Source organism: Phascolarctos cinereus, unplaced genomic scaffold, assembly GCF_003287225.1.
Source record: "Phascolarctos cinereus isolate Bilbo 61053 unplaced genomic scaffold, phaCin_HiC Scaffold_3;HRSCAF=262, whole genome shotgun sequence".
Classification (NCBI taxonomy): Eukaryota; Metazoa; Chordata; class Mammalia; order Diprotodontia; family Phascolarctidae; genus Phascolarctos; species Phascolarctos cinereus.
In genome coordinates this window covers 8035838-8059017 of record NW_027555736.1, presented here as the reverse complement: position 1 = coordinate 8059017, position 23180 = coordinate 8035838, and the positions used below count along the sequence as shown (strand labels likewise).

Here is a 23180-nt window from a genome sequence, read left to right as displayed (position 1 = left end):
CTCAGTGTCCCCATCTGTATACTGGAGGACTCAGACACAGTGACCTGGAGGTGGCCTTTCAGTTCCACTGTCATCCTGTGCTTTTCTCCTTTCCCTCTAACCCAGCTATGACGGGGAAGTTGGAGCCAAGGATGGGATGGGAAAAATAAGTCAAAATGTCCACGCTTGAAGGAAGAGAAAAAATGGCGAAGAGCTATGTGTCTAGCCAGGGTGGCAGAGAGGGGACAGTGCTGGAAGTTCCCAGCCAGCTGAGTGACACCAGGTGAGACACGTCACTCTCAAAGCCTCAGTGTCCTTCCCTGTAAAGTGAGAATCTAAATGCGTGTCCATTCTATCTCATGGAAGAAAAACAAGCTTTCTAAGAGGACATTGATAGAAACTATGTCTAATGAAATATGAAGTCCTGAAAGGCTGAGCCCATGCAACCACAGACTCACAGATGGGAGGTTCACAAATTAAAGAAAAACTCTTATTTTGCATTTGGCTAATTTTTTCTTTCATCTAATAAACAACCTATGAAGTTACATTTATATGTTTAAAGAGAAAATGCCTTTACTTTAGATGAAAGGAGCTCAAAAGTTCAAAAGAAATTAAGTTCTTTTTCAATCATCATTGCCTTTTAGCCATGCTGTGCCTTAGCAACCATTAAGGGAGCGTTTGGTGCCCCCTAACTCAGTGCCCAACCTGAGACAGAAAGGGATTCTAGAGAAGCCTGGTGTGAATGGCTTCTCACCACCGTCTTCATCTCCAGCAGATTTTCCCATGTCAGTTTTAGGTGCATGCCTTGGTCTCTCCCAATGTTAGTCCATCTGAAATGCTCCCCAGATTTGGTGTACCCTGATGGCTGGCTGGCTGACTGCATCCCAAGAGGTTGCAGATGTTTGAAATAAATATGCACAAAATAGTTTCTATTTTTTTGAAGTCACTCACATGCTAAGATGCCTCTTTCTAAAAATTTGATCTCCAAGAGGGAAGTTGATTTTCTCAGTGATGCTGGTATGAATCTCTTGCATGTCAGCAGCAAGAGAGACCCTCCAACCAATGACCAGAGAGAGGGGTGGGTAGCTGGAGTCCATAGAGGGCCAGCACCTACAGGATGCAGCTCTTCCTGCTGAGGGGGACGCCAGGCTTGTGGAACACACACGGAGACTGGGACCAGTATACATTCCTTCACACCCATCCTCCTCCACCTCTGCAAAGAAATGGGGAGGTGGCTTCCCCTCTGCTTTTGGCCCATAAGGTGTTTTTGTTTCAATGCACTTAAATGCTGCTGCATGTGTAAAAACAATTGGAGAGAGCAGGTTACATTTGTAGATTGACCTTAAATGCCAAATTTATCATAACAGTGAGAGATGAGGAGTCGCAGTTGATTGTAGTTTTTTTTTTAATTCATTCATTCATTTTTTCCCGGCATACATGCATTTAAGCCAATATTTAAGCAAGTAACAATCATGTATTAAGCCTTTACCATGTACCAGGCAGTGTGCTACGCTTTGGGGATACAAAGACAAGAAAAAAGAAAATCGTCCCTGTCCTCGAGGTGCTTACAGTCTAATGGGAAGACAACACACGTAAAGGAGCTGAAAAAGCATTTGGAGGCGAGGGGTAGGGAGGTGATGATGTGGAAATTCTGTTCTCTATATATTTGAGAAATGAGGCCTTTATCGGAGAAATGATGTTAAAAAAAATTCCCAGTTTCCTGCTTTCCTTTTAATCTTGGCTGCATTGATTTTGTTTGAGCAAAAACTTTTTAATTTTATGTAATTAAAATTATCCATTTCCATCCCATAATGCTCTCTATCTTTCATTCGGTCATAAATTTTTCCCTTATCCATAAATCTGACAGGTAAACTATGCCATGCTTCCCTCGTTTGCTTTTGATATCACCCTTTCTGTCTAAATCACATACCCATTTTGACCTTATATCTGTATACAGTGTGAAATGTTTGTCTATACCTAGTTTCTTCCAAACTGCTTTCCAGTTTTCCCAGCAATTTTTGTCAAAGTGATTTCTTGTCCCAAAATCTTGGGTCTTTGGATTTGTCAAACACTAGATTACTATGATCATTTATTACTGTGTATTGTGTACCTATCGGATTCCACTGATGGTGGCTTTTAATCTTAACTATAAGAGCTGACCTCCTTTGAGCCTCCTGACAAACCTGTGAAATGGGCACTACAGGTATTGGATTTATGGATTTAAAGTAAGAGGGAACCTTGGAGGTCATCAGGATAACTCCTCATTTTACAGATGAAGGAATTGAGACCCAGAGGGGGAGAATCCTTTGTCTGCAGTCACAATCAATCAATGAGTATTAAGGGTCTCTTACATGCCAAGCACCTGCTTCGTGCTAGAAATACAGGCACAGAGAATGAAATCATTCCTGCTCTGAAGGAGTTCGTGTTCCATTGGGGAAGACCACAAATACATGTCAAAATATATGCAACACAAATATAATTTATGCAAAGCAGTTAAAGAGGCTAGTTTAGGCACGTGGGGGGATCAGGAAAGACCCAGGGAGAGGGGGGGTGTTTGAGGTGGGATTTGAAACCAGATCTGTTGACCCTATCCCTGTCCTATGTTGCTGTAATGGTACCATGAGATTTGCTATTTTCAACCTGTCATCCCTAGAATGCCAAATAGTATTTCTTTTCATCAAAATCATCACATTCTATAAATCATTTCTGACCTGGCCAACTTCTGCTGTTCCCATTAAGTCCTTCAACTGAATTTTGAGTGATTTTTGCATTTAGGAGAAAAAAAATCTGTCGTCGTGTGCTTTGTAGTCAATCTTTTAATTGATCAGAGCTGACCACATTCCCTTTAGGTTTGTTCTGGAGCCCCTCCTGCCAAAAAAGATGCATTCGAGATCCCAGGACAAGTTGGATAAGGATGACCTTGATAAAGAGAAGAAGGACAAGAAGAAGGAAAAGAGGAACAGCAAACACCAAGAGATATTTGATAAAGAATTTAAGCCCTCCGACCTTTCTCTGCAGCCGTCTGAGGCGGTGATCCTCTCTGAAACGGTAATTGAGGAGGAAGAAGCCAGTGTCTTTGGGTTCTGCTGGCCAGAAGCCGGGTGGAAGCCTTCAAAGGTGGTGTCTGCTTCCATCCCATTTGGGATTGAAAGAGACACTGGGGAAAATGAAGGTGAAATGGTCCCAGCTCACTATTTGTGTCTGGGTTGCTAGCTGGCACTGGCAGGAAGGGCTGGGTCAGAGTCTAGATTCTAGCCAACTGTTCGATCAGAGTGGCGTGCTGTTCTTTGGGAGAGATGGAGGGCTGTGAGCCAGACAGGTAAGAGATGCTGGGTAAGCTAACAGTCGGCCCCAAGGTGTGTTCAGTATGTGTTCACTGTCAGTTCCAGTGGGTGCCGAGGGTTGGAGTGTCATAGGTCTTGGCTTTGTTCTATGGTCCGTCGTTATCTTGAGTTGGACAAAGGGCTATTTATCAAAATTGTGGGTAACACCAGGCCAAGAAGGCAAGCTAACACGTTGGATGGCAGAGGCAGGATGCAAAAAGATCTTGACAAGTTAGAACAACACTCTGACAAGACAAAATGGAATAGAATTGAGCGTCAGATATAAAGTTTTATATTTGAGTTATAGCAAGGTTAAAAAATCAACTTCACAAGTACAAGATGGTGAGCACAGCTAGACAGCAGATGATGAAAGTGATCTGGGACTGTTAATGGACCCCAGTTCACTATGCGCCAACAATGTGCTGTGGAAGCCAAGGAAGCCTCCATGACCTGAGGCTACACTAAGAGCTGTTGTTTCTGGGGTGTGGGAGGTGACAGTCCCTCTGTACTCTGCACTGCACAGACCCCATCAGGAGCAGGGTAACAGCTCATTTTAGGAAGACCTCCATGAGCCAGAAAAGACCCAGAGGAGACAGCATGGGGGGATAGAAAGTCAGCCTCCGAGTCAGTGTCTTCTCCATGACACATCAGTGGCCAGGCCACACCACACACAAGTCCCTTCGTAATCAGGGACCGTCAGCCACATACCAGGTGCTGCTCTGCATGGGGTTTGAGAGTTTCCTGGCTGGGAGCTCCTAATACCAGGGAAATCACAGGAATGGGCCAAAAATGAATCGCTAGAGATGACGGTCCAAGGCAATCACTGGCCTCAGGGTAATTCCAGCAAAGGAACAGAGATGTTTGTGGCCTCCCCACACCCTATATGTACTGGGAGGACTGCCTTGGAAAGAGGCTTCTTTGTTTGATGAAAGGGAAAACTTCCTAAAAATCAACCCTGCCCAGAGTGGATTGGACATCCTTGGGTGATGGGCGTCTCATCCTTGGAGGTATTCAAGCAATGCCTAGACAACCACCCAGTGCCTGGAACACAAAGGTGCTTCATAAATATTGATTCATTGGCTGATTATTGAGAACGCCCCTCCCGCCAGCCTCTGGAGTTTGCCTCTAGGTGTCACCCTTTCTTGGACGTTGAAGGGCTCTGTGTCCTTGGTGAGCTTCCTGCTCGAGTAAGCCAGAATGCTACAAAAACCTCCCAGGGTAAATCCCTTATTGCATTTAAGGCCAGGAGACATGGGCTTTCTGCAGCAGAGTGCTTGGGCTTTCTGCATGCCACCTTGGGGGTTTGTGCATTTGCCTGAGCTCCCAGAAAACCCAGTGCCAGTCTGGCAGAAGCCCTCGGTCTGTCCTGCGCCTTCTCTCAGAAGCCCTCCTCCTCCAGGGCCTTCTTCATTAGCGCTCGTCCCTGGAGAGCTGCTGCTTGGGGTCAGCCATCAGCCTCTACCTGGTGCCTCGCCTTCTGGCCGTCAGCATGGCGTGGTGGAAGGGACGCGGGCTTTGGAATCAAACGGCCCCCTTCTCGCCCCCTCTTCAGAGAAGTTACTCCATTCTTCCGGCCTTTAGCTTCCGTATCTGTCAAATGGATAAGATGGCAATGGGAAGCAATGGAAAGAGCCACAGAGTCTCAGACCCCCAGTCCAGATCCGCTGTTCCACTCCTTCCCTGTGTGCCCTTGGGCAAGTCACGTCACTTGCCTGGGCCTCAGTTTCCCCACTTGTAAAATGAAGGGGTTGGACCAGGTGACCCCAGAGGCCCCTTGCAGCTCCAGATGGGTGACCCTGTGTGGGCACTGGCTTCCTAAGGCAGGGCTTGGGAGTTGTTTCTTTCATTCTGACTTTAACAAACACCAAGTACGATGAGCATTTCCACATATGTGGCAGAGCAGACATGAAGGCTTGTACATAAACCCAATGAATTCAGCCTGTAGCTTTCAAAGCTGTCCTGCCTGTCTGGGCTTCCTTCCAGCCATCCTTCTGCTCTGTTTGCTGAATTGTAAAAACAGATACCTCCGTCATCCTCTTTTTCCACCTAGTCTTTGCCCCCTTTATTCCACCCACCCCTGCCTTGGGCAGAAAGAAAATAAAAACCAACCAGATCCCCACGCTGGCTGTTCTGTAAGTTTGTTGAGATTAAAAATGGATGCTGAAGAAGAGGAGATTCAGCAAAAGTGAAGCCTCACAGCTGGCCCAGTGCTTTCCCCCTTCTGTGGCTATGCAGAAAAGCTGCTTTTCGATCTCCTCTCTCCCCGAGAGCCCAGCACAGTGTTCTGTACTTAGCAGGCGCTCCGTCAGTGTGAAATTAACTGGAGACTACAGCTCCCTGGAAACACACAGCAATATTTATGGCTTCACAGGGAACTGTAGACCAATGTTTCTGTGATGGACTTGTTTCCAAGGAAGGTCTGTTTCTAGCCAGAAAGCGAGAATCCCAGAGCTGGGTCAGGCTTCTGAGATATTGGGGCATCCCCTTCCCCTCTGGAAATATAAAGGAGAGAAAACAGGATCATACAATGCAGGCAGAGAGAGAAAAGATCTGAGAAATGGTCACTGTGAGGAACTCCCAGTGCGAGACCTGGGGAAACAGATCACCACCCCTCTGTGACTCAGGACACTGATCTCAGATTGCTGCCTGAGTCTCAGAGAATTCAGTGACTTACCCAGGTCACAGAACTAGCGAATGTCAGAGGTGAGATTGGCCCCCAGGTCTGTCTCCCTGACAGCCCCATGGCAGCTTAGAAGGTCATCTAGTATTGGAGATGGCAGGTGTGGGGCTGCAGCTCATCTTCATGGATGGTGACAGCCGAGCTATGGGAGCCGATGGGACTGGGATGGGGGAGCCAAAGAGAAATCCTTCTTCTTTGCTGTGTCTTCTGGGTGGTCTTGGCCAGGCACAATCCTTCCCATCTAGTCTGTCAAAGCATGTGAAAAAGTGCCAACATTTCTCCTTCCTATAAGGCACCCACCCACCCAAGAACTGTGTGTCTGGGGCCAGACCCTGCACAGGACTAGAACTGGGGGGGGGCGGGGAGAGGGGGTCCCAGAGAAGAGAAGAGCTGGGGGCCAGACGCAGCGAGCCCCACTGTCCAAGACCGCAGCAGCCTCTGGAGGCAGGGAGGAGGGGGAAAGGAGAGCCCAAGGGGCAGGTTGAAGGAGCAAAACGAGACAGATTGAGAAGCGTGTGTGCAGACTGTCTCCACACTCATGCCCTCCAGAAAATGGACCGTGTCCAGTACGTAATCAAGCAGGACCGTGCTGGTCCTGCGATGGAGGTTATGTCCTCTCATTCATGGGTGGCTGTGTTTAAGAATCTTTGTAATTGCTTCAATTCCTTTGTATTTTTTAATTGCTAGAGCTCCCCCAGGCCTCTCAGTGTGAGCCCAAGATGTGAGAAATGCAGAAATAAAGCTGGCTGGTTTGATAAACTCAGGGAAATGACTGAGGTGGGGATGAGGTCAAGGAGATCCAGAAACGAGGAGGGGGGAAAGCAAAGAAGAGGAAGAAAGCTGTCCCTTTCCCAGAATGGACACGGGACAGAAGAGGAAGGAATGAACGGGCTGGGTCGGGTGGTTAAGGAGTTTCTAGACAGCACGTACAAGGTGAGAACGCCAAGAAATCCAGTGTCGCAGGGCTGAGCAGTGACACTAGAATGGGCCCTAAGCAGCATGTTTGTCCTCTTCCTGGCCCTTAGAAAACCATCCCATCTGGGTTGTCTGGCTTGTCCATTCAGAGAGGCACCGCGTGAAGGGTGAGCGCGTTGGAGTCAAGCACCAGCTCTGACACGCCCTGCCAGAGTGACCTTGGGCAAGTCCCTTTACTCCTGGCCTTGGCCCCTTCTTTAAAATGGCCAGGCTGAACCAGATGGCCTTGAAGGGCCCTTCCAGCTGGAAATCTATGCTGTTATGGCCCTGCATTCTGTGCCAAGAAACAGAGCAAGTCAGCCTGCACTCAGCACCAAAAAGGCATCGTTTATGTGGTCAGGACACTGAGTGTCTTCTCTCTTTTTTTCCCACTCAGATCAGTCCGCTGAGGCCTCAGAGACCAAAGAGCCAAGTTATCCTTGTTGGAAATGAACGGCGCTTCTCAGTGTCCCCGTCACCCCCGTCTTGTCAGCAAACACCTCCTCCCATCACCCCCAGGTCCAAGCTGACTTTCAGTCTGCAGTCGAGTGAGTGGGGGGTCTCCTGGAGGTGGGGGGAGGAGCAGGGAAGATGCTGTGAGCCCGGACCTAGTGCTGAATTGTTCTCAGTGCATGTAAGGGCTGCTTTCTTCTTCTGCAGGAGGCTCATGAGGTCTCAAATGAATGCTTGATTCCATTGGAAGACACGAGGCATCCAAGCTCTAGCTCATCAGGCTGAATCTTAGGCCCTTCCCTTATTTCAAGGACAAGCACCAGATGTCCCTTTCCCCTCTCACTACTGCAGAATCATGTGTAAAAGTTTAATTCGAAACCTCACGTGTTTCAGACTCCCAAATGGATCTCTACTTAATGCTTCAGAAAGCACATATTTATTGCAAAGAATTTAATGTGGACTATTGAATAACTCATAGAATGAAGAAGTCAGGAGTTCAGCATTCGGGGACCCGGCGTGTTCAGTGGGGAGGGGGCTGAATTTGGAGTCCCAACACCCGAGTTCTAATGCTAGTTTTGCCATGTAACACCTGTGTGACCTTAAGCAAGTCACTTCCCTTCTTCATCTATAAAGTGGGAGGTTGGACCAGATGGTCTCCAGGTCACCTTCTGACTCTAAGTCCTTTTGTCCCAGGACTGGCGTCTCTTCCTCCAATTCCCTCCCATGGTCCTTTCACTTCTTATCCTCCCCTGGAAAGGACAGTAACCCTTCCCAAACATCTGTTGTGGTGTGAACAAATAATGAAATTGTATTAACCTTTTTAGTGCTTATGAGAGCTAAGGATGAAGGAGAAAGCAGCATGTGTTCTTCAAACACTTTGTGACCCTTTCTTGGTGGAGACAGTAGAATGGTTTGCAATCTCCTTCTCTAGCTCATTTTACAGATAAGGAAAGTGAGGTGAGCAAAGTTAAAGGACTTGCCCGGGGTCACACAGCTAGTAAGTGTCTGAGGTCAGATTTGAATTCAGGTAGATGAGTCTTCCTGATTCCAAGCCCAGCGCTCTGTGCACTGCAGTGTCACCTAGATGCCCCAGAAGAAGGAAGCAAACAGAAGCCATATTCTCTGCACTACCCCTCCCCCCATCCTCATTTTTCATTTTTTTGACGTTCTGTTGCTGTGTAAGTGTGACTCGTGAGCATGTCCACTAAGGCTTCTCCTTCGAGTCCTCATTATGATGAGGGGGCTTTGGGATCTGTAGTTGTGATTGTCTCCCCTGGAGGATTCCATCAAAGGGACCTTTGGAAAAAATAGAAAAAGGCATCTCTAGGCCAAAATGCTCATCCTTCTGTACTTAGGAATAGAGATATTCTCATTTCAGCCTCCAGTAGAAAGAAGAGTGAGAAAACATCCTGTCTGGAGGATCTGTGTCTCCTAGGTATAAAATTGCCATTTTCCCCATGAATTCTGAAGCCTCTTTTTCACTTCTGGTGTATTTAGAACTTCATCAACCCAAAGTAATAGCCTCTTTCGATAGACTAATGGGGCTTTCAGTTTTGAAGGAGATTGTAAAGGAAAGTAACTGGTGACCTTTTACATGAGCATTTCCAATTCAGGGCTTTTTCTCAGCGCTATCAATGGGACAGTAACCATAGACGTGCTCTCCCATGTCTCATGTCAGGGACAGCATGTGGAAAGCTCCCCTTGCTTTGATGGTTTCAGGATCTCGTTGGTGTGGGCACCAGCACTGGTCACAGCCCTGCTGGGCCTTCTCATCTCACATGGTTCTCCTCTACGTCTCCTCCATGGCCATCTATGAGAGAACTTTGGTTGCCAGTGAACCATTGGGCTCTATGCCTGTTATCCCCTCCCTCTGGTTAAACTGCCTGGCCCATCCCTCTTTGAGAAAACACCCCGCCTCTGACACTTTCTTTATGAAATTGGGCAAATCCCTCAGTCTCCCCGAGGCTTGGCTTGCTCATCTCTAAAATGAGGGGATCAGACTTGATGTCCTCCAGTCTGGCCTCTGAGGCTATTGTATTTGACACCATTATTTTTTCGTGTCAGTGCAGTATGCAGCATCCTCCCTGCACCCATCGATGGTGTTGTCTTTGTCCTCTGGCTCGCCTACAGTATGGCATGTTTCTAGGGGGAGCATTCAATGAGTCACACCCATACAGCGTCCCTGACAGAATGTTGGTGTTACAAAGAGAGGGCTTTACGTTGGGAGCAGCCTGGGCTTACTAAGACCTCTGCACAGTTTCCCTAACAGTAATCATAACAGTATTACCATCGATTCTCAAGAAGGAATGACCATCAGTTGCTCTGTGGCTCTCACACCATTTCCATAGCTCCCCAGGCCCAAGCTCCCCTCCCTGGCCACCAAGACCTCACATCAGTGGGCTTCCCTTCTTAGAACTTAAGCTGCTCGAGGGCAAGAAAGACCTTCCTTTTGTATGTAGATGTCCAATAACAGGAACACTGCAGGACAGAGATAGGGATAGGGCCTGGACTAGTGGTTTCACTGCTATGGGGAACTCCCAGGAGGAAACTCCCTTGGCCAGTTCAGGATGGCTGGAGCCCTCTGTCATTGTAGAGATTTGCCTCAAGCCTTGAGAGATGAAGTGACTTGCCTGAGGTTACACAGTGGCAGGACTTGAACCCAGGTCTTCCTGAGGCCAACTCTCTGTCTCCTATGTCATGCTGTCCATCTGTCCTTGGCACATTGTAGGTGCTTACTAAATGCTTTTTTCCAGTTCTTCATTCTTCCATTCAAATATAACCCAACCCTGTCTGAGAACAAACACCAGAATCTCAGTGGTAGCAGGTTGCTGAAATCATGCTCATGCACAGATTCCAGCAGCACACAGCCCCCTGGGGATGAGGCTCTGTCTCTAGGGTTCCCTCCGCTGGGCCTGGCGTGGCAGACCCAACGTCCATTGTCAAGCCCATTGGAAGTACTTTTCCACCAGGGTAGGCTCTCCAGGGCTGAAGAAGCCCTCCGTCCTCCATGAAGCGCCAGCGGCTGTCTGCATCCTAAAGCCCTAGGTTGCTTCCATCATTTGTCTTCCATCCTCTTCTCCTTTCTCTCCTCCTCATAAAGGAAGCTCTCTACTGGAAGGTGCTGTGTGCATTGGTATTTTTTTCCTAAATCACACCCAGGAGCTCACGTGTAACCCTGCACCAGCCTCAATCAGAACGCTGATTGGATTTAATGAATCCTCATTTTCCAGGTTTGGAGCTGAATGGGATGCCGAGCTTGGAAATGACTGGTGTTCCCCCGCCTTTACCTTTGAAAGGCAGCATGGCAGATTACGGAAACCTAATGGAGAATCAAGACATGATGAGCCCGACAACCCCACCACCCCCGCCCCCACATCATCGGGTAAGTTTGCCATCGGCACTGTGTGTTTACAGAAACTTTTTCCATTCTGAAAAACAGAACCTCCTCCCTCTGATTATGAAAGCTTTGGTCTACACCAGGGCTGATGACTTAGCATGGGAGGAAATGCTGGGGATTTGGCTTGCTAGGAAACATTGGAGATCAATTAAGAAATTGATTTTTGAAAGCTTCTGGAGTTCAGTGCCTTAATGCTATCTAGTCAAAAGCACCTCCGGTTCTAATCAAGTATAGCTCAAAAGAAAAGAAAAATGTCAGACTCAAAGTGCATGGTGGACCGCATCCATGATGGCTGATTGGCCATGCTACCTGGGACGAGCATCTCCCTGTGAATTCTAAGGTCAGTGCTGTCATCCTCGTTTTCCAGAAGAGGAAGCCGATGCCTAGGGAGGTTAAGGGACACGGCTTGTTGAAGAGTCAGAAGCAGCTGCAGAAATGTCGGCCTCCCCTCCCTTACGTCCTGGACGTCTGAGTAACAAGCTCTTCCCTAGAGTCCATTGACTCCTCCAACAAAAAGCTAGGCAGTGCCTCCTATGTACTCTGCATGCCGAGAGATGCCAAGATGGCGAAGGCATGGCCCCTGCCCTCAGGAAGCTTAGAGTCTCACAGAGGTGGGAATAGGATGGGTCCGCAGAAGGGGTATAGGTAGTGCGATGGGAAAGACCTTCAGGTTTAGAATCAAGGGTCTTGGGTTTGATTCGCAGCCCTGATATTTACAAGCTGGGTGACTTTGGGCAGGTTCTTTCTCTGTGCTTGTACTTCAGTTTCCTTCTCTGTAAGATGGGCATGATAATTCTTGAGTTACCAGCCTCAGGGAGCTGTTAGGAGGATAGCACTTTGTCAACATTACCTATCTGCTACTACATACAGTCTAGACTTACAAAGCGTGTTGCAGCAATGACTCTTTGGTAGCACCTTAGGGTCCACAGCGCCCACGTGCTACAGCATGGTCACCTCACGACCTAGGGTTGGTCCTCCCATGTGGCCAGTCAGCAGTCAGAGACCCAGGGGGCATTAGCACCCACATCTTTCCTGACTCCGGGACCAGCCCTCTGAGGCCTGCCTCAGCTGAAGAATGACTGAGCCAGGGCTCTGCAAGGCAGTGAGGGATGTCCACGCTTGATCATCCTGACTTTATTTGCCTAAGGGACAACGAGACTTCCCAAGGCTTCCTCATGCCCGTCCCTTTGTGGCCATGGCGTCTTAGCCCCCACGGTGGCATTCCCCAGAGAATGCTCTGTGTCCCCGTTCAACACTCCCTGGAGCCCCCAGGTCAGGGGAGCAGAGGGAGCTCACCCCCCTGGGTCTTGGGCTCTGCAGCACTTGTGTTTTTATGTGCGTTGCTAAGAGGAAGATGAAAAGGGACAGCTTTGTTCCCTGTGGCCGGTATGCTCTAAAGGGGCCGGGCACAGGCGTGATGGCCGCCAGATGGGTCCCTGAAGGATCACTGGGTGGCATCCTCCCTTGGGTCCCAGTAAGAAGAACAGGACCGGGCCTCCGGGCCTCAGTTTCCTCTTCTGTATGATGAAGAGGAGTGAATGATCTCAGCTGTGTTCTAGCTCTGGGTCTATGAGTCTCTGAATCACTTAATTCAAAAAGGGAGGGAGGATGAAATATGGGGACGTGGCAGGCTTAGCCTTACATGTAGGCAAAGTAGGCAGCTGCCCACGTGACGTGACTTAAGGAACATAGGTTTATACTGTGATCCAGTCCAGCTGTATCAATTGACAGATGGGGAAACTGAGGCCCAAAGAGGGGAAATGAATTGATCAGGGTCACAGAGACACTACAGGAGAGAGGTCCAAGGCTGACACTCTTTGCACTGCCCGTTGCTTTCACTCGCCCAGGAAGTAGCATGGAATAATGACAGGAGGGTTCAAGTCCTGCTTCTGACTCGTTCTGGTTCTGTGACCTTGGGCAAGTCCCTCTAAGATATCGTGTATGTTACAGAAAAGGCGCCAATCTGCGTTGGGGGAGGCAGCTTTCTCACCTGGGAGTTCCCAATACCAGCGAAATCACACATAGTTCAGTCTCTGTGATATCACTCCCGCCTCTGTTCGCTGAGGCTGGGATTGAAAACATGCTTCTCCATCACGACGAAGCTTCAAGAGCAGACCCTCCCCAGAGAAAGCAGCTCAGACTCAGATCTGCGAGGAGAGACAGTGTCTGCTAATCGGCCACTGGGGTCTGGGATTGCGAGGGGCCACAGGGCAACCTTGACGACCCGCCCAGGCTGGTTATGCAGGGAACCCCGTGTGTGTGTGTGTGTGTGTGTGTGTGTGTGTGTGTGTGTGTGTGTGTGTGTGAGAAAGAGCATGTAAGTATATATGCACGAGTGTATGCATGTGTGGACTGTACATATGGGTGAGTGTGTATATATGTGTGACCGTATGTGAGTGTGTAAGCATGAGTGTATGTGTGTGTACTGTGAGTGTGTGTATGTGAGAACGTATATGTGTGTATACGGGCATATGTGTATATAAACATGAATGAGTGTGTGTATGTGAGAATGTATAAGTGCAGGTGTACATGTGAGTATGAATATATATGTGTATGAGTGTGTATATGTTTGTGCATGTGCACCATGTGGATTAAGGGTGGTTTTTACCTGGCATAAGCCATGTCCCCAGGTCCGTCCCAGGCCCGTCCTTATGTCCACTTGCTGGCAGTAAGTCCTCGCCTCCCCGCTGTAACCATCATCACCCAGGTGTCCGTCCGGGGGTGAGGCCAAACGGCTTTGAGGGGAAAGGCCCCTTTCAGAGTGAGCCCGGTGGCTTATGGGGCAGTGAAGCACCTCTTGGGGGCTTGCCCTCCTCCTTGCCTATCCCTGGTGACAGATCGGGCCTGGGGTCCGATCAGCAGGACTGGGAAGGAGAGAATGGAACTAAGGCACTGGGGCCTGGACGGCCTGGCTGCTTCCTCTTCCTCCTTCTTTGTGATCTTACTAAATTAAATCAGTCCATTCCAGACTGGAAAGTATTCCTGTCCACCCCCACCCCCCCGCCCCACCATATTTCTTGCTATTCAGTCTCAATAAAATAATTACATAGTAAAGATTCTTGGCAAGGCTCAGAATGGAGGAGGCTTCACTAGGGGGCGGAGGGTTTTCACCAGGCTGGTGGGAGGGGGGGAAGTTTCTCTTTTCTTAAAAAACAATATAAATCTGATGTGCAATTTCATTCTTTTAAGAGGATTTTTTTCCCATCCATGCTCTAAGGGGTTTCCATATTGGGCATCCCACTTCTTACAGAGTGAAGAAGAGATTTTTTTTTCTCTGCTAGCTTTTTTGCATGGAAAGACTAAGCCAAGTGTACAATTTATTCCAATTGAACACATGTTTACGTGGCGCCTGTGATGAGAAATGCCTTGTGCTTGTCTCTGGAAATACCAAGACAAAATGAAACAGTTCCTGCCCTCAAGGAGCTGACAGTCTGTGGCACAGGCCGTACGTCTCCTGGGGGATGTTTGAGGGACGGTGGATGCTGCCCCTCATGGCTGGGCTCTCCAAAACAAAGCCATGGCCCCACTGAGCCTGATGCTTCCCTGGCTTCCTGCACAAATCTGCTCCAATCCCACCTTCTGCCAGAGGCCTTCCCCAGACTCCTCCCCTGCGGCACCTTCCCCCCGAGATGAGCCCCATTCCCCCGGGATCCCTCTTGCTTGAGACGATAAGTGTTGTCTCCCTCATTGGAATGGGAGCTTCTGGATGGGAGGGGCTGTATTTTCACCTGTCTTGTGTCCCAGGTGATTTGCACAGTGCCCGGCACATAGGGGGCTCTTGAAGTGCTCACTGATTGATCATTTGAGAGGTTTGGGAAGCGCTAGAGAGATCTAGAGATCTCTGAACTGGCAGCCGGTCCGACTGACCCTGAAAGGGAATCCCCTCTTGCCCACGCCCAGGAGGAGCCCTTCTGTCCTCTGCTGAGGCAGCCATTTCCTCGCCAGGACGACTCTCGGCATTTGGAAACTTGCTTTCAAGACCACGTTTTCCTCTTTGTACCTTCCTCTCATTTCCCCATCCCACCCTCTGAGAGGCCAAGCAGAAGTCCAGTACCCATGTCCTTGGAAGCCCTTCGCACGCCCTGAGGTGCTCACTCATGGTGCCTTGGAGCACAAACTTCGATCAGGATGTTTTAATTATTTGTTCGAGCTGACAGCCTTATGGTGAACTCGTGAAGTCTCATCGTGAATCAGATTGGTTTGGATTTCGGAATAAAGGCCATCCCAGGGGGTTCCGTCAGTGGTGATTGTAACTGAATGCAGAAGGCAGCAGTGACCTCAGGCCAGGTGATAGCTGTGGCTGAGGGCACAGGGCGGAGAATGATGTCCGGGACGTCTTTGTTTCTGGCCGAGCCGACCCTTGGTGTGCGACCAGGATGGCATCCTGCTGCTCCTGCAGCCCTCCTTGGCTCTGGGAGTGAAGAACTGCTAAATTTAGCCTGCCTGATAATGGAATTGTAAATCCAATTATGTTAATTACCCAGCTCTCTCTGCTGTTTCATTCCTGCCTGATTTACTTGCAGAATGTGAGCACTTCCAGGTAATGGACTCGTTGTTTAGGCCTAATTTATGAAGCCAGAACCAGGGGCAGCTCCGGCCTCCTCCTTCCACCAGCAGCCACACAGATTGATCGGTGGATCGCGATGGGGGGTCACGTCTCCTTGTCAGGTCTGGTGAATCCCCAGGTGCCGCCACCTCCCCATCATCCCCTGGGAAGCCTCTTTCACTGTCGTGGTCCAAGCAGCGCTTTGGCGTAATGGTCCTGACATCAAGACATTGGGCTTGAGACAACCGGCAAGAAAATCCAGGGACTTTTGTTCATATTGAAGCACGGATTTTTGTGAGAACTCATTATTTCCCTATATGTTGATCGAGGCTTTAGCAGATGAAACATAATGATGTACAGTTAGCATAAACAATGAGCTTTGAGCCTGCTTGTCTATAACTTAAGAAGGTTCAAATATACACCTGAACATGTCTTTGTTAAAATGCCAGACGTTTTCGACGTATTCCTTTCTGGGTTTTTTGTAATTGTGGGCGTTTGTCAGTAAGTGTCTGGGGTGGAGTTTCTCTGACCTTCGGGTCGGTGTTCAGATCCTGACTGACATTCAGAAGGGCAAAACTTCCAGGAAGAAGGAAGGGAGGATAGTCCCCCTCCAATCTGAGCTGATCCGATGGCACGTGAAATGCTGTGTTCCCCTCTGAGGCAGGACGTTGATAAGCTGGAGCGTGTCTGGAGAAGGCCTTGCCTCCAATCTCACCATCGGATTCATCGCATAGATCTGACCCCATCAACCCCCTCTACTCAGTACAAGCCAGTGGCTCCCTGTTTCCTCCGGATCACAAAGAAAGTCCTCTGCTGGCTCTTAAAGCCCGTCCCCACTGGCCCCTCTCCTACCTGTCCAGACTCGCACTTCATTCTCCTGCATACTCTCTACATAGCTTGTGTCTGTGTCTTGCCTGTATGTTTTCAGGACTAAGCAGATTACCTAGCACATAGCAGGAACTTTGAGAAAATGTTGATCCACTGATTATTTGTAACTGACTTGACTGAACACTTACTGACAAATGCCCCCAATTCTCAGGCTCTCAGCTTACTCACCTGTAAAATGAGGGGGTGGGCTCTAAGATCAAAGGTCTTGGATCAGCTGAGCCACATGTTGGAAAGAGGGGGAAGAACAGAGAGGCAGAAGCACAAAAGGGGAGTCCGGGGGCCTTATTTGGGAAGGGCTAAAAAACCAGGCTTAGTTTTGTTGCTCCTGGAAAAATCAAGAAATTACAGATAGTAACAACCAAAACCCCACCACAACAAAAATCTGGACGATATAAATATCCCCCATCCAAGCCAGACCGGCCTGTCGCCGTTCCTACGTCTCTCATCTCCACGCTCTTTCCCAGGCTGTCCATTGTGCCTAGAATGCCCTCCCTCCTCCCTCCCCCTCCCCACCTTATAGAATCCCCTCCCTCCATCAGGCTCAGCTCAAAGTGTCACCTCCCACAGGAGGCTTTTAGGGCATCCCCAGTTGCTAGTGCTGCCTCAGTTACTTTGAATACAATTTAAATATACCAAGTATATTATAGGTTCTTGGTGTATATTTCATATTTATTTATATATGTCCTTCAGGACAAGGATCACGGTGCCAGCACCTGGCACAAAGTAGATGCTTGATAAATGGGGAGTGAAAGAATGATTGAATGAGGAAAATCAAGGTCCCACCTTTAGGAAGGGGGAGGAGGGCACTCCCACAGCCTTTCAGTAAGCCCAGGAACCAGCCAGCAGCGCCTGTGGGTTCTCCCAACAGCCAGGCTTTTATTACCTTCCCACATTGCCCTGGCTTCATGGAAATGCACTATTTCACTTAAAACAAAGCCCGGAGCAGTGCTGGGAATCTGCTCTTACTCATCCTGCACCATGAAGAAGCATGATGGCTGCATTAGCTTGTTTCAGGCTTCTCCAGGGTCTGGGGGCTTGATTTGTGACAAGAAAACTGTTCTCGTTTGAGTAATCCTGCAGAGTTGTGACTGTTCAGGGGAAAGAGAGTCCAGCTTTATCTGGGTGCCAAAAGGAGGTGACTGCCATAGACCCTCCCTCATGCAAACTATTGGAGGAAGTGCAATTTTAGCAGGAGAGAAAATCACCCATTGCCCTAACGTAGGACTACAGCAGCATTACCCGAGAAAAGTTCTAGGGACCCGGCTTAAGGGATGAGAAGCAATGAGAAATACAGTGAGTTGAATAGAGCAGAGTAGACTGATTGGATTCCCATCGATGGTTGCCTTTGAATGTTTGGAAGCCTTTTTCTTGTGAATTATTTAACCATGCTTTCAATGGTCTTTTTTACATCATTAATTTAAACTGCAGTTGAAATTGGATTTAAATCTAGTTTATCATCAGATAAGCAGATAGAAGCGAGTGCTGATTGACGAAAACTCAAGTTCAGACCATGTGGGGTAGTGAAATTCTACAAATGCACACCTGCAGAAAACCTACAGTGTGTAAGTCACTAGGAAGGCAAAGAAAAACCCTCGCCCTGAAGAAGCATACAGTCTGCCCACGGCCATGGATCAGCCGTTCTACCCCTCACAGCTCTCTCGTGGGGACCGCTGGGCCCAAGAGTTCCGGGCTTGAGACGCCAGGAGAATCAGCTAACAAACAGCCAGCGCCACGACCACCTCACCCTAGTGGGTCCCTTCCTACCATTTGGGCACATTTACCGACATAGAACAATCAGGGGGAGGGTTTTCTAAGCCAAAGGCGGCTTCAGTCCGGACCCTCAGTCTCCACACAATCCAGAGCGTCACAACTGATGGACTTGGTGTGTGTGGTTAACTGAGACTGCCGGCTCGTGAGTTTGCCTGTTTCAGTGGTTCAGACTCCCTTCTAGAGGCTCACCACATCAGCTGTCATTCAGTCACAGCCGGCTGTTTGTGATGCCGTCTGGGGCTTTGCCGTTTCCTTTCCAGCTCGCTCGATTTGATCTCGGGCCTCTTGGACTCCAGTCCCATTGCTCTACCCAGCGAGCAGCCTAGCCGCCTCCTGGCACATAGCAGGTGCTCATTAATGCTAGTTGATTGACTTGGTATCGGTATACAGGTAGTGTTCTCCAAGCAGTATGTCAACTCCCTGGGGGCAGAGGTGGCTTTGTTTTTAGTTTTCTGGCCCCAGCATTTGGCATTGTGTTGAACTGAATTGAATTGAATTGATGCTTTGGCTTCTTTTCTTCCTTCCTTCTAGAATCTTCCTCCCCCATTGCCAAGCAAAGCTCCACCCCCGCCGCCTCCAAAGACCACCCGCAAGCAAGCTTCCGTTGACTCTGGGATCGTGCAGTGAGAGTGAGCGGGCCTTCCTCCAAAGATCCGACTGGGCTGTGTCCTCTCCCTGCATCGGTTTGGAGTCTGCTGTTTACCTCATGTGGGCCTGCCGTGTCTAACGTTTAGTACAGATGTTCTAACGGAAGAGGATTCCTGGCTAACAATGGAGCAGGCTTCTTAGTTAAAGCCAAACAAAAATGGCACTCGAGTAAAGCTGGCCCATGCCCAAGCAGCGCCAGCGGGTTCCTGAAAGGTGGTGGCCGGGGAGAGCCTGGGCCCGATCCGTGTGGCTGGGGAGCTCTTCCACCGAGGTCCCCTTTCTTCATACCAAATGATCCACTTAGCAGACAGGCCAGATGACCCCCATGAGGCAGGAAGGACACGTGCCCATCCATAGCTCTGCAGACAGTGGCATGTGCAGGAACCCTTAGCAACTTGATACGATCATCCTAGGACTTAGAGCCGGAAGCCCCTTAGAGATCATCTCATTGGCTGAGGCTCATAGAGGGGAGGGGACTTCTCTGAGGTGCACCCTGGGCTGAGGGCCCACATTCCAGTGGAATGAGTGCCAATTTACTTTTTTTTCTTTTTTTTTTTGCTCCAATGGTTTCTTATCAACTGACTATATTTTAATTCATCAACATATCAAGCTCCTCCCCTTTCACAGCAGGTCCCCCATTCAGTCTGATGTAATTTAACGTAGGATATTTTTCCAGCTACTGAACAGATACTAATTTATGGTGGGGGGGGGAGTATCAGAACTTACTGGATCATTTTGGGAAAATCAATATGGACAATAGGAAGATGAAGTTTTTCTTTTTTTAAAAGAAAAAGCATAATAACATGCACAGGTGGTTTTGATTAGCAGAGATCTTTTTGTCTTGCGTCTTCATTCTGTACAGAAATGTGTATATATGACGGGTCTTAGAATGTTTTTAATGTGTACGGTGCCTACTTCTATTATAAGAGGTATCTGCAAGTGATTCCCAGTGTGTGTTCGTAATTTTTTAACACCTAAAAATGTATAAATAACATTTTTTAGAATTTGGACATTCTGAAAATATTGGATGATGGTTAAAAAATATGGAGACTAACTTTTTATTCCCTAATTTTTTATTCTGCCAACTATATTTTTTTTACTCGCTACAATCATTATGCTATTGATGTAGATGTCGTAAACGTGTCACTGACTCCCAAGAATAAAACATTATTTAAAAAAAAAAGTCTTGGTATCTGACCTTGTTAATGTTGCCCCCTGCTACCATCCTTTCCAGTTAAATACAGACTTCGTTATTTCTCCAGTGCTTTTCCATATGATTTAGTTATATACACGTGCGTGGTTCCTCAGCAAGAACGCTCGATCATCTGTCTGTGACGGAGTCCTGTTTTCTAACATTAGACAGGAAGCAAAAATACAAAGCGGTGATTTGTGTCCTGGACCCATTCAGGCATGCTGGCTCATCTCCATCATTCTCCAAGCTCCAGTTCTTGCTGTGTCCTTCCTCAAACCTGGACTTTCTCCTTTCCCTGTGCAAAGATGACTAAGGTTTTGGAGCTGTGCTGTGCAAATATGGGAAGGAACTCCAATGATTTCTCCTCGTGACAGAGCACCATGGCTGAGACACAGCACATACTCCATCCCCGCAGCGAGGGCTGGGAACCAGCTTCTTCCTTCCTCTTTTTTCACTCCCACAAATCAAGGTTCCTCCTCAAGGCAAATCCAGTCCTTTTGGGATCCACATGTAGACTCACCCGCAAACCTTCCCATGAGCTCACATTGTCTCCTCATCAATCCGGTCTTGTCACACTCTCTTTCTAGTCCCAGGCTTCTCCTACTGTTTTTCATTCTCCTAGAAGCCTGCTCCTATTCTCTGTGGAGGCTCAGCAGCAACTCACACCCCTGTCACCGATACCCGAGTGCTTTGGGGCAGACTGGGACTTCACTCTACAGCTGCCCTGGTCAATTGTAATGGAAGAGTCAGACTCTGCGGGAAGGGAAAGCTTCTGGGATCTGGCAGCTTGGGCTTCTGGAAGTCAATTCAGCCACAGATTCATAATAGGAGCATTGTCTGTCCTGAGGTCCGAGGCCTCAGGCAAAACCCCCAGGTTTCTCCTCCAACCTGGGGGTTCTGTCTCTCGCCAAGTTCCTTCAGAAACACCAATTCTTAAGGACCTCCCACACTTTGAAGTCCAAAGACCCACCAACAGTCCAAATAGACACCCCTTTGTGTACCCCACTCATTTGTCAGAAAAGGAAACTGAGGCCCAGAAAAGGGTGACCTGGGGTCACGCAGCAAGTCAGTGATGACCCAGGATTCAAACCCAGAACTCCTGGCCTCTAAACTCAGGGTTCCTTCCTTCCACTCCCAGTTCCCCAGCTCCCATCACCCAGAATCTGGGCCTCTTTAGTTAGTTAAGAGGTTGGTTTCCTTTTCTCCTATGCCTGACCTATGGAGTAGTTTCAGATCTCATCCCTTGACCCCTTTTCAGATGGTTCCTCGGTGGGAAGATTTTATCTTTTTAATTTGTCTTAAGAGTTGGGTCACGTTGTGACCTTAGTTCTTTGATATCAAGATTTTACCATTTCACATTCCAGCCTGATTTTCTGTTGCTTGGGGTTTTCTTTGCTTTGTGTGAATTTCTATTTAAATGCCTTTTTAATGGATTACACTATATCAGTTTACTTTTAACAGAACTTTAGAATTTTAGTACTTAAAAAAAAGGTCAAATTCAGAGCATTAGTAGCTAGCCAGGAATGGGATGGCCAAGAAAGACCCTGCCAGACTAATCCTTGACCCTGACCCCAACCTTTAGCTCTGACTCTCCCTAAAAAGAAAAGGCCACAGCAGTGGTAAATCATGTGCCCTAGGATGCTGGGGCAGGGATATGCTATAGATAACTTCACCAGGCTCTAGGCTGGTTGTGATATGTTCAATGCGAGCATTTATACCAAACCCTACAAATCAGGGCTTGATTTATTGTTTGTTGATTATCTGGACTTAAGAAAGTGATGCAGAAAATGGTAATAATGCAGATTAAGTTTAAATGTGTACATGGTTATTTTTTCCTGGAGAGCTGATTGTTAAACATCTGTCAGCACACTCCCGGAGGAGGGGAAGAAACCCTTTTAAAGGCGCAATCTGCCTCCCGCCTATCCTTTGAAACTAATTAATTACACATCATTTCCCCTCATTCACTCCCTGCCACAGAACAAGTGGCCCCCTTGGAGCCCCAAACCTGACATCCATCTTCTTCTTCCGTGACCTGTGACTATTCTGGTGGCCAAGGCAGCTGGTGACTCAGTGGACAGAGTGCTGAGCCTGGAGTTAGGAGCACATGAGTTCAAACCTGACCTCAGATGCACTCGCTACCTGCATGTCCCTGGGCAAGTCACTTAGCTGCAGTTTGCCTCAGTTTCCTCGACTGTAAAATGGAGGTAATGATAGTATCTTCCTTGCAGGGTTGTTGGGAAGATCAACTGAGCCAGCATTTTCAAAGTGCTTAGCCCAGGGACTGGCCCGTAGTAGACTCTATAGAGATGCTTATTCACTTCCCCTTCCTAACCTGGCTAGCCTGGGCCTTGGATGACAAAGCACAAGCCACCATGGAGCCCATACTGACTGGCTTTCCAGCTTATGGGGATCTGCACTCCACAGCCTGAGCTCTCCAGGGTTCAAAGTCACCTTGACAACGTCAGGAGTCACTGGAGGAAGACTTAGGCTAATGTAAGACAAACACTCAAGTTCTTCCCATGGGCTTCCCTGCTCCTTTCTCTCCAATAATCTCTACTTCCCCTCAGACTCTTCATGTTGTTTACAAATTATCTCCACCTCAAGTTCATAGTTAAACAGTCTAATTAGATTAATAAAAGCATAGTAAAAACACAATCCAAATACACACCAGCTCTCATCACTTGTGGGAACCCTTAAAAAACAGCTTCTCTCCTCCCTCCTACTCCATCTGCTCCTCTCACCTCAAAGATAAAAGGTTGTGATTCCTTTCTCCCCAGGTACAAGGCCAGTTCTGTGCCCTAGAGAGGATGGAGGAGAAGGGGGCAGGCAAACACTCCTGTTTCACCCTGCAGAGAAAGAGACGGATTCCTTGGGTCCCTCGTGGCAGTTAGCGCATGACATCTGCTGGGGAAGCAGGGGACCAGCTAAGCGGAAAAACATCCCCATTGCTCCAGGAGTTGGCTAGCACTAGGTGGGGGGCTAGGCCTTTCCAGGAGTTCAGACAACTGCGGGAATGGGGGCCACTGCACACAACGATTCTGATTGCTCTGGTCAATAGAATAGAAGCTTCCTCTCTTCCAGCTGTATCCTCTAACTTGGGAGATCAAGGGGACGAATGCCCACCATGGTCCTAGGACCAGGAATGGGGAGCCCACACACGGCCATAGATATATTACATCACCTCTCCCTGCTGCTACTGCATCTTTCTGCCCTCTTCTCCTTGAAATGCCCCCTCAAACCAATCTAGGTCACACTAACACGGAAGGCGAGGTCCTGGTACAGGGGAAACACTTGATCCCAAAAGGCACATTCCTTGCATCTCTGTGAATTTGTTATTCTGTGACAATCTT

At 48.3% G+C, this 23180-nt stretch overlaps 1 protein-coding gene across 2 annotated transcripts in view; it reads left to right on the top strand.

Moving 5' to 3' along the window:
* Positions 1–19821, top strand: part of DOCK1 (dedicator of cytokinesis 1) — a 577278-nt gene extending 557457 nt beyond the window's left edge. For both annotated transcript variants that reach the window (XM_020973593.2, XM_020973592.2), the window contains exons 49-52: positions 2829–3027; positions 7334–7484; positions 10620–10771; positions 18522–19821. In XM_020973593.2, coding sequence (XP_020829252.1) covers positions 2829–3027; positions 7334–7484; positions 10620–10771; positions 18522–18617 — 598 coding nt within the window. In that variant the 3' untranslated portion in view covers positions 18618–19821. The remainder of the gene's footprint in view (positions 1–2828; positions 3028–7333; positions 7485–10619; positions 10772–18521) is intronic.
* Positions 19822–23180: the final 3359 nt, after the last annotated feature.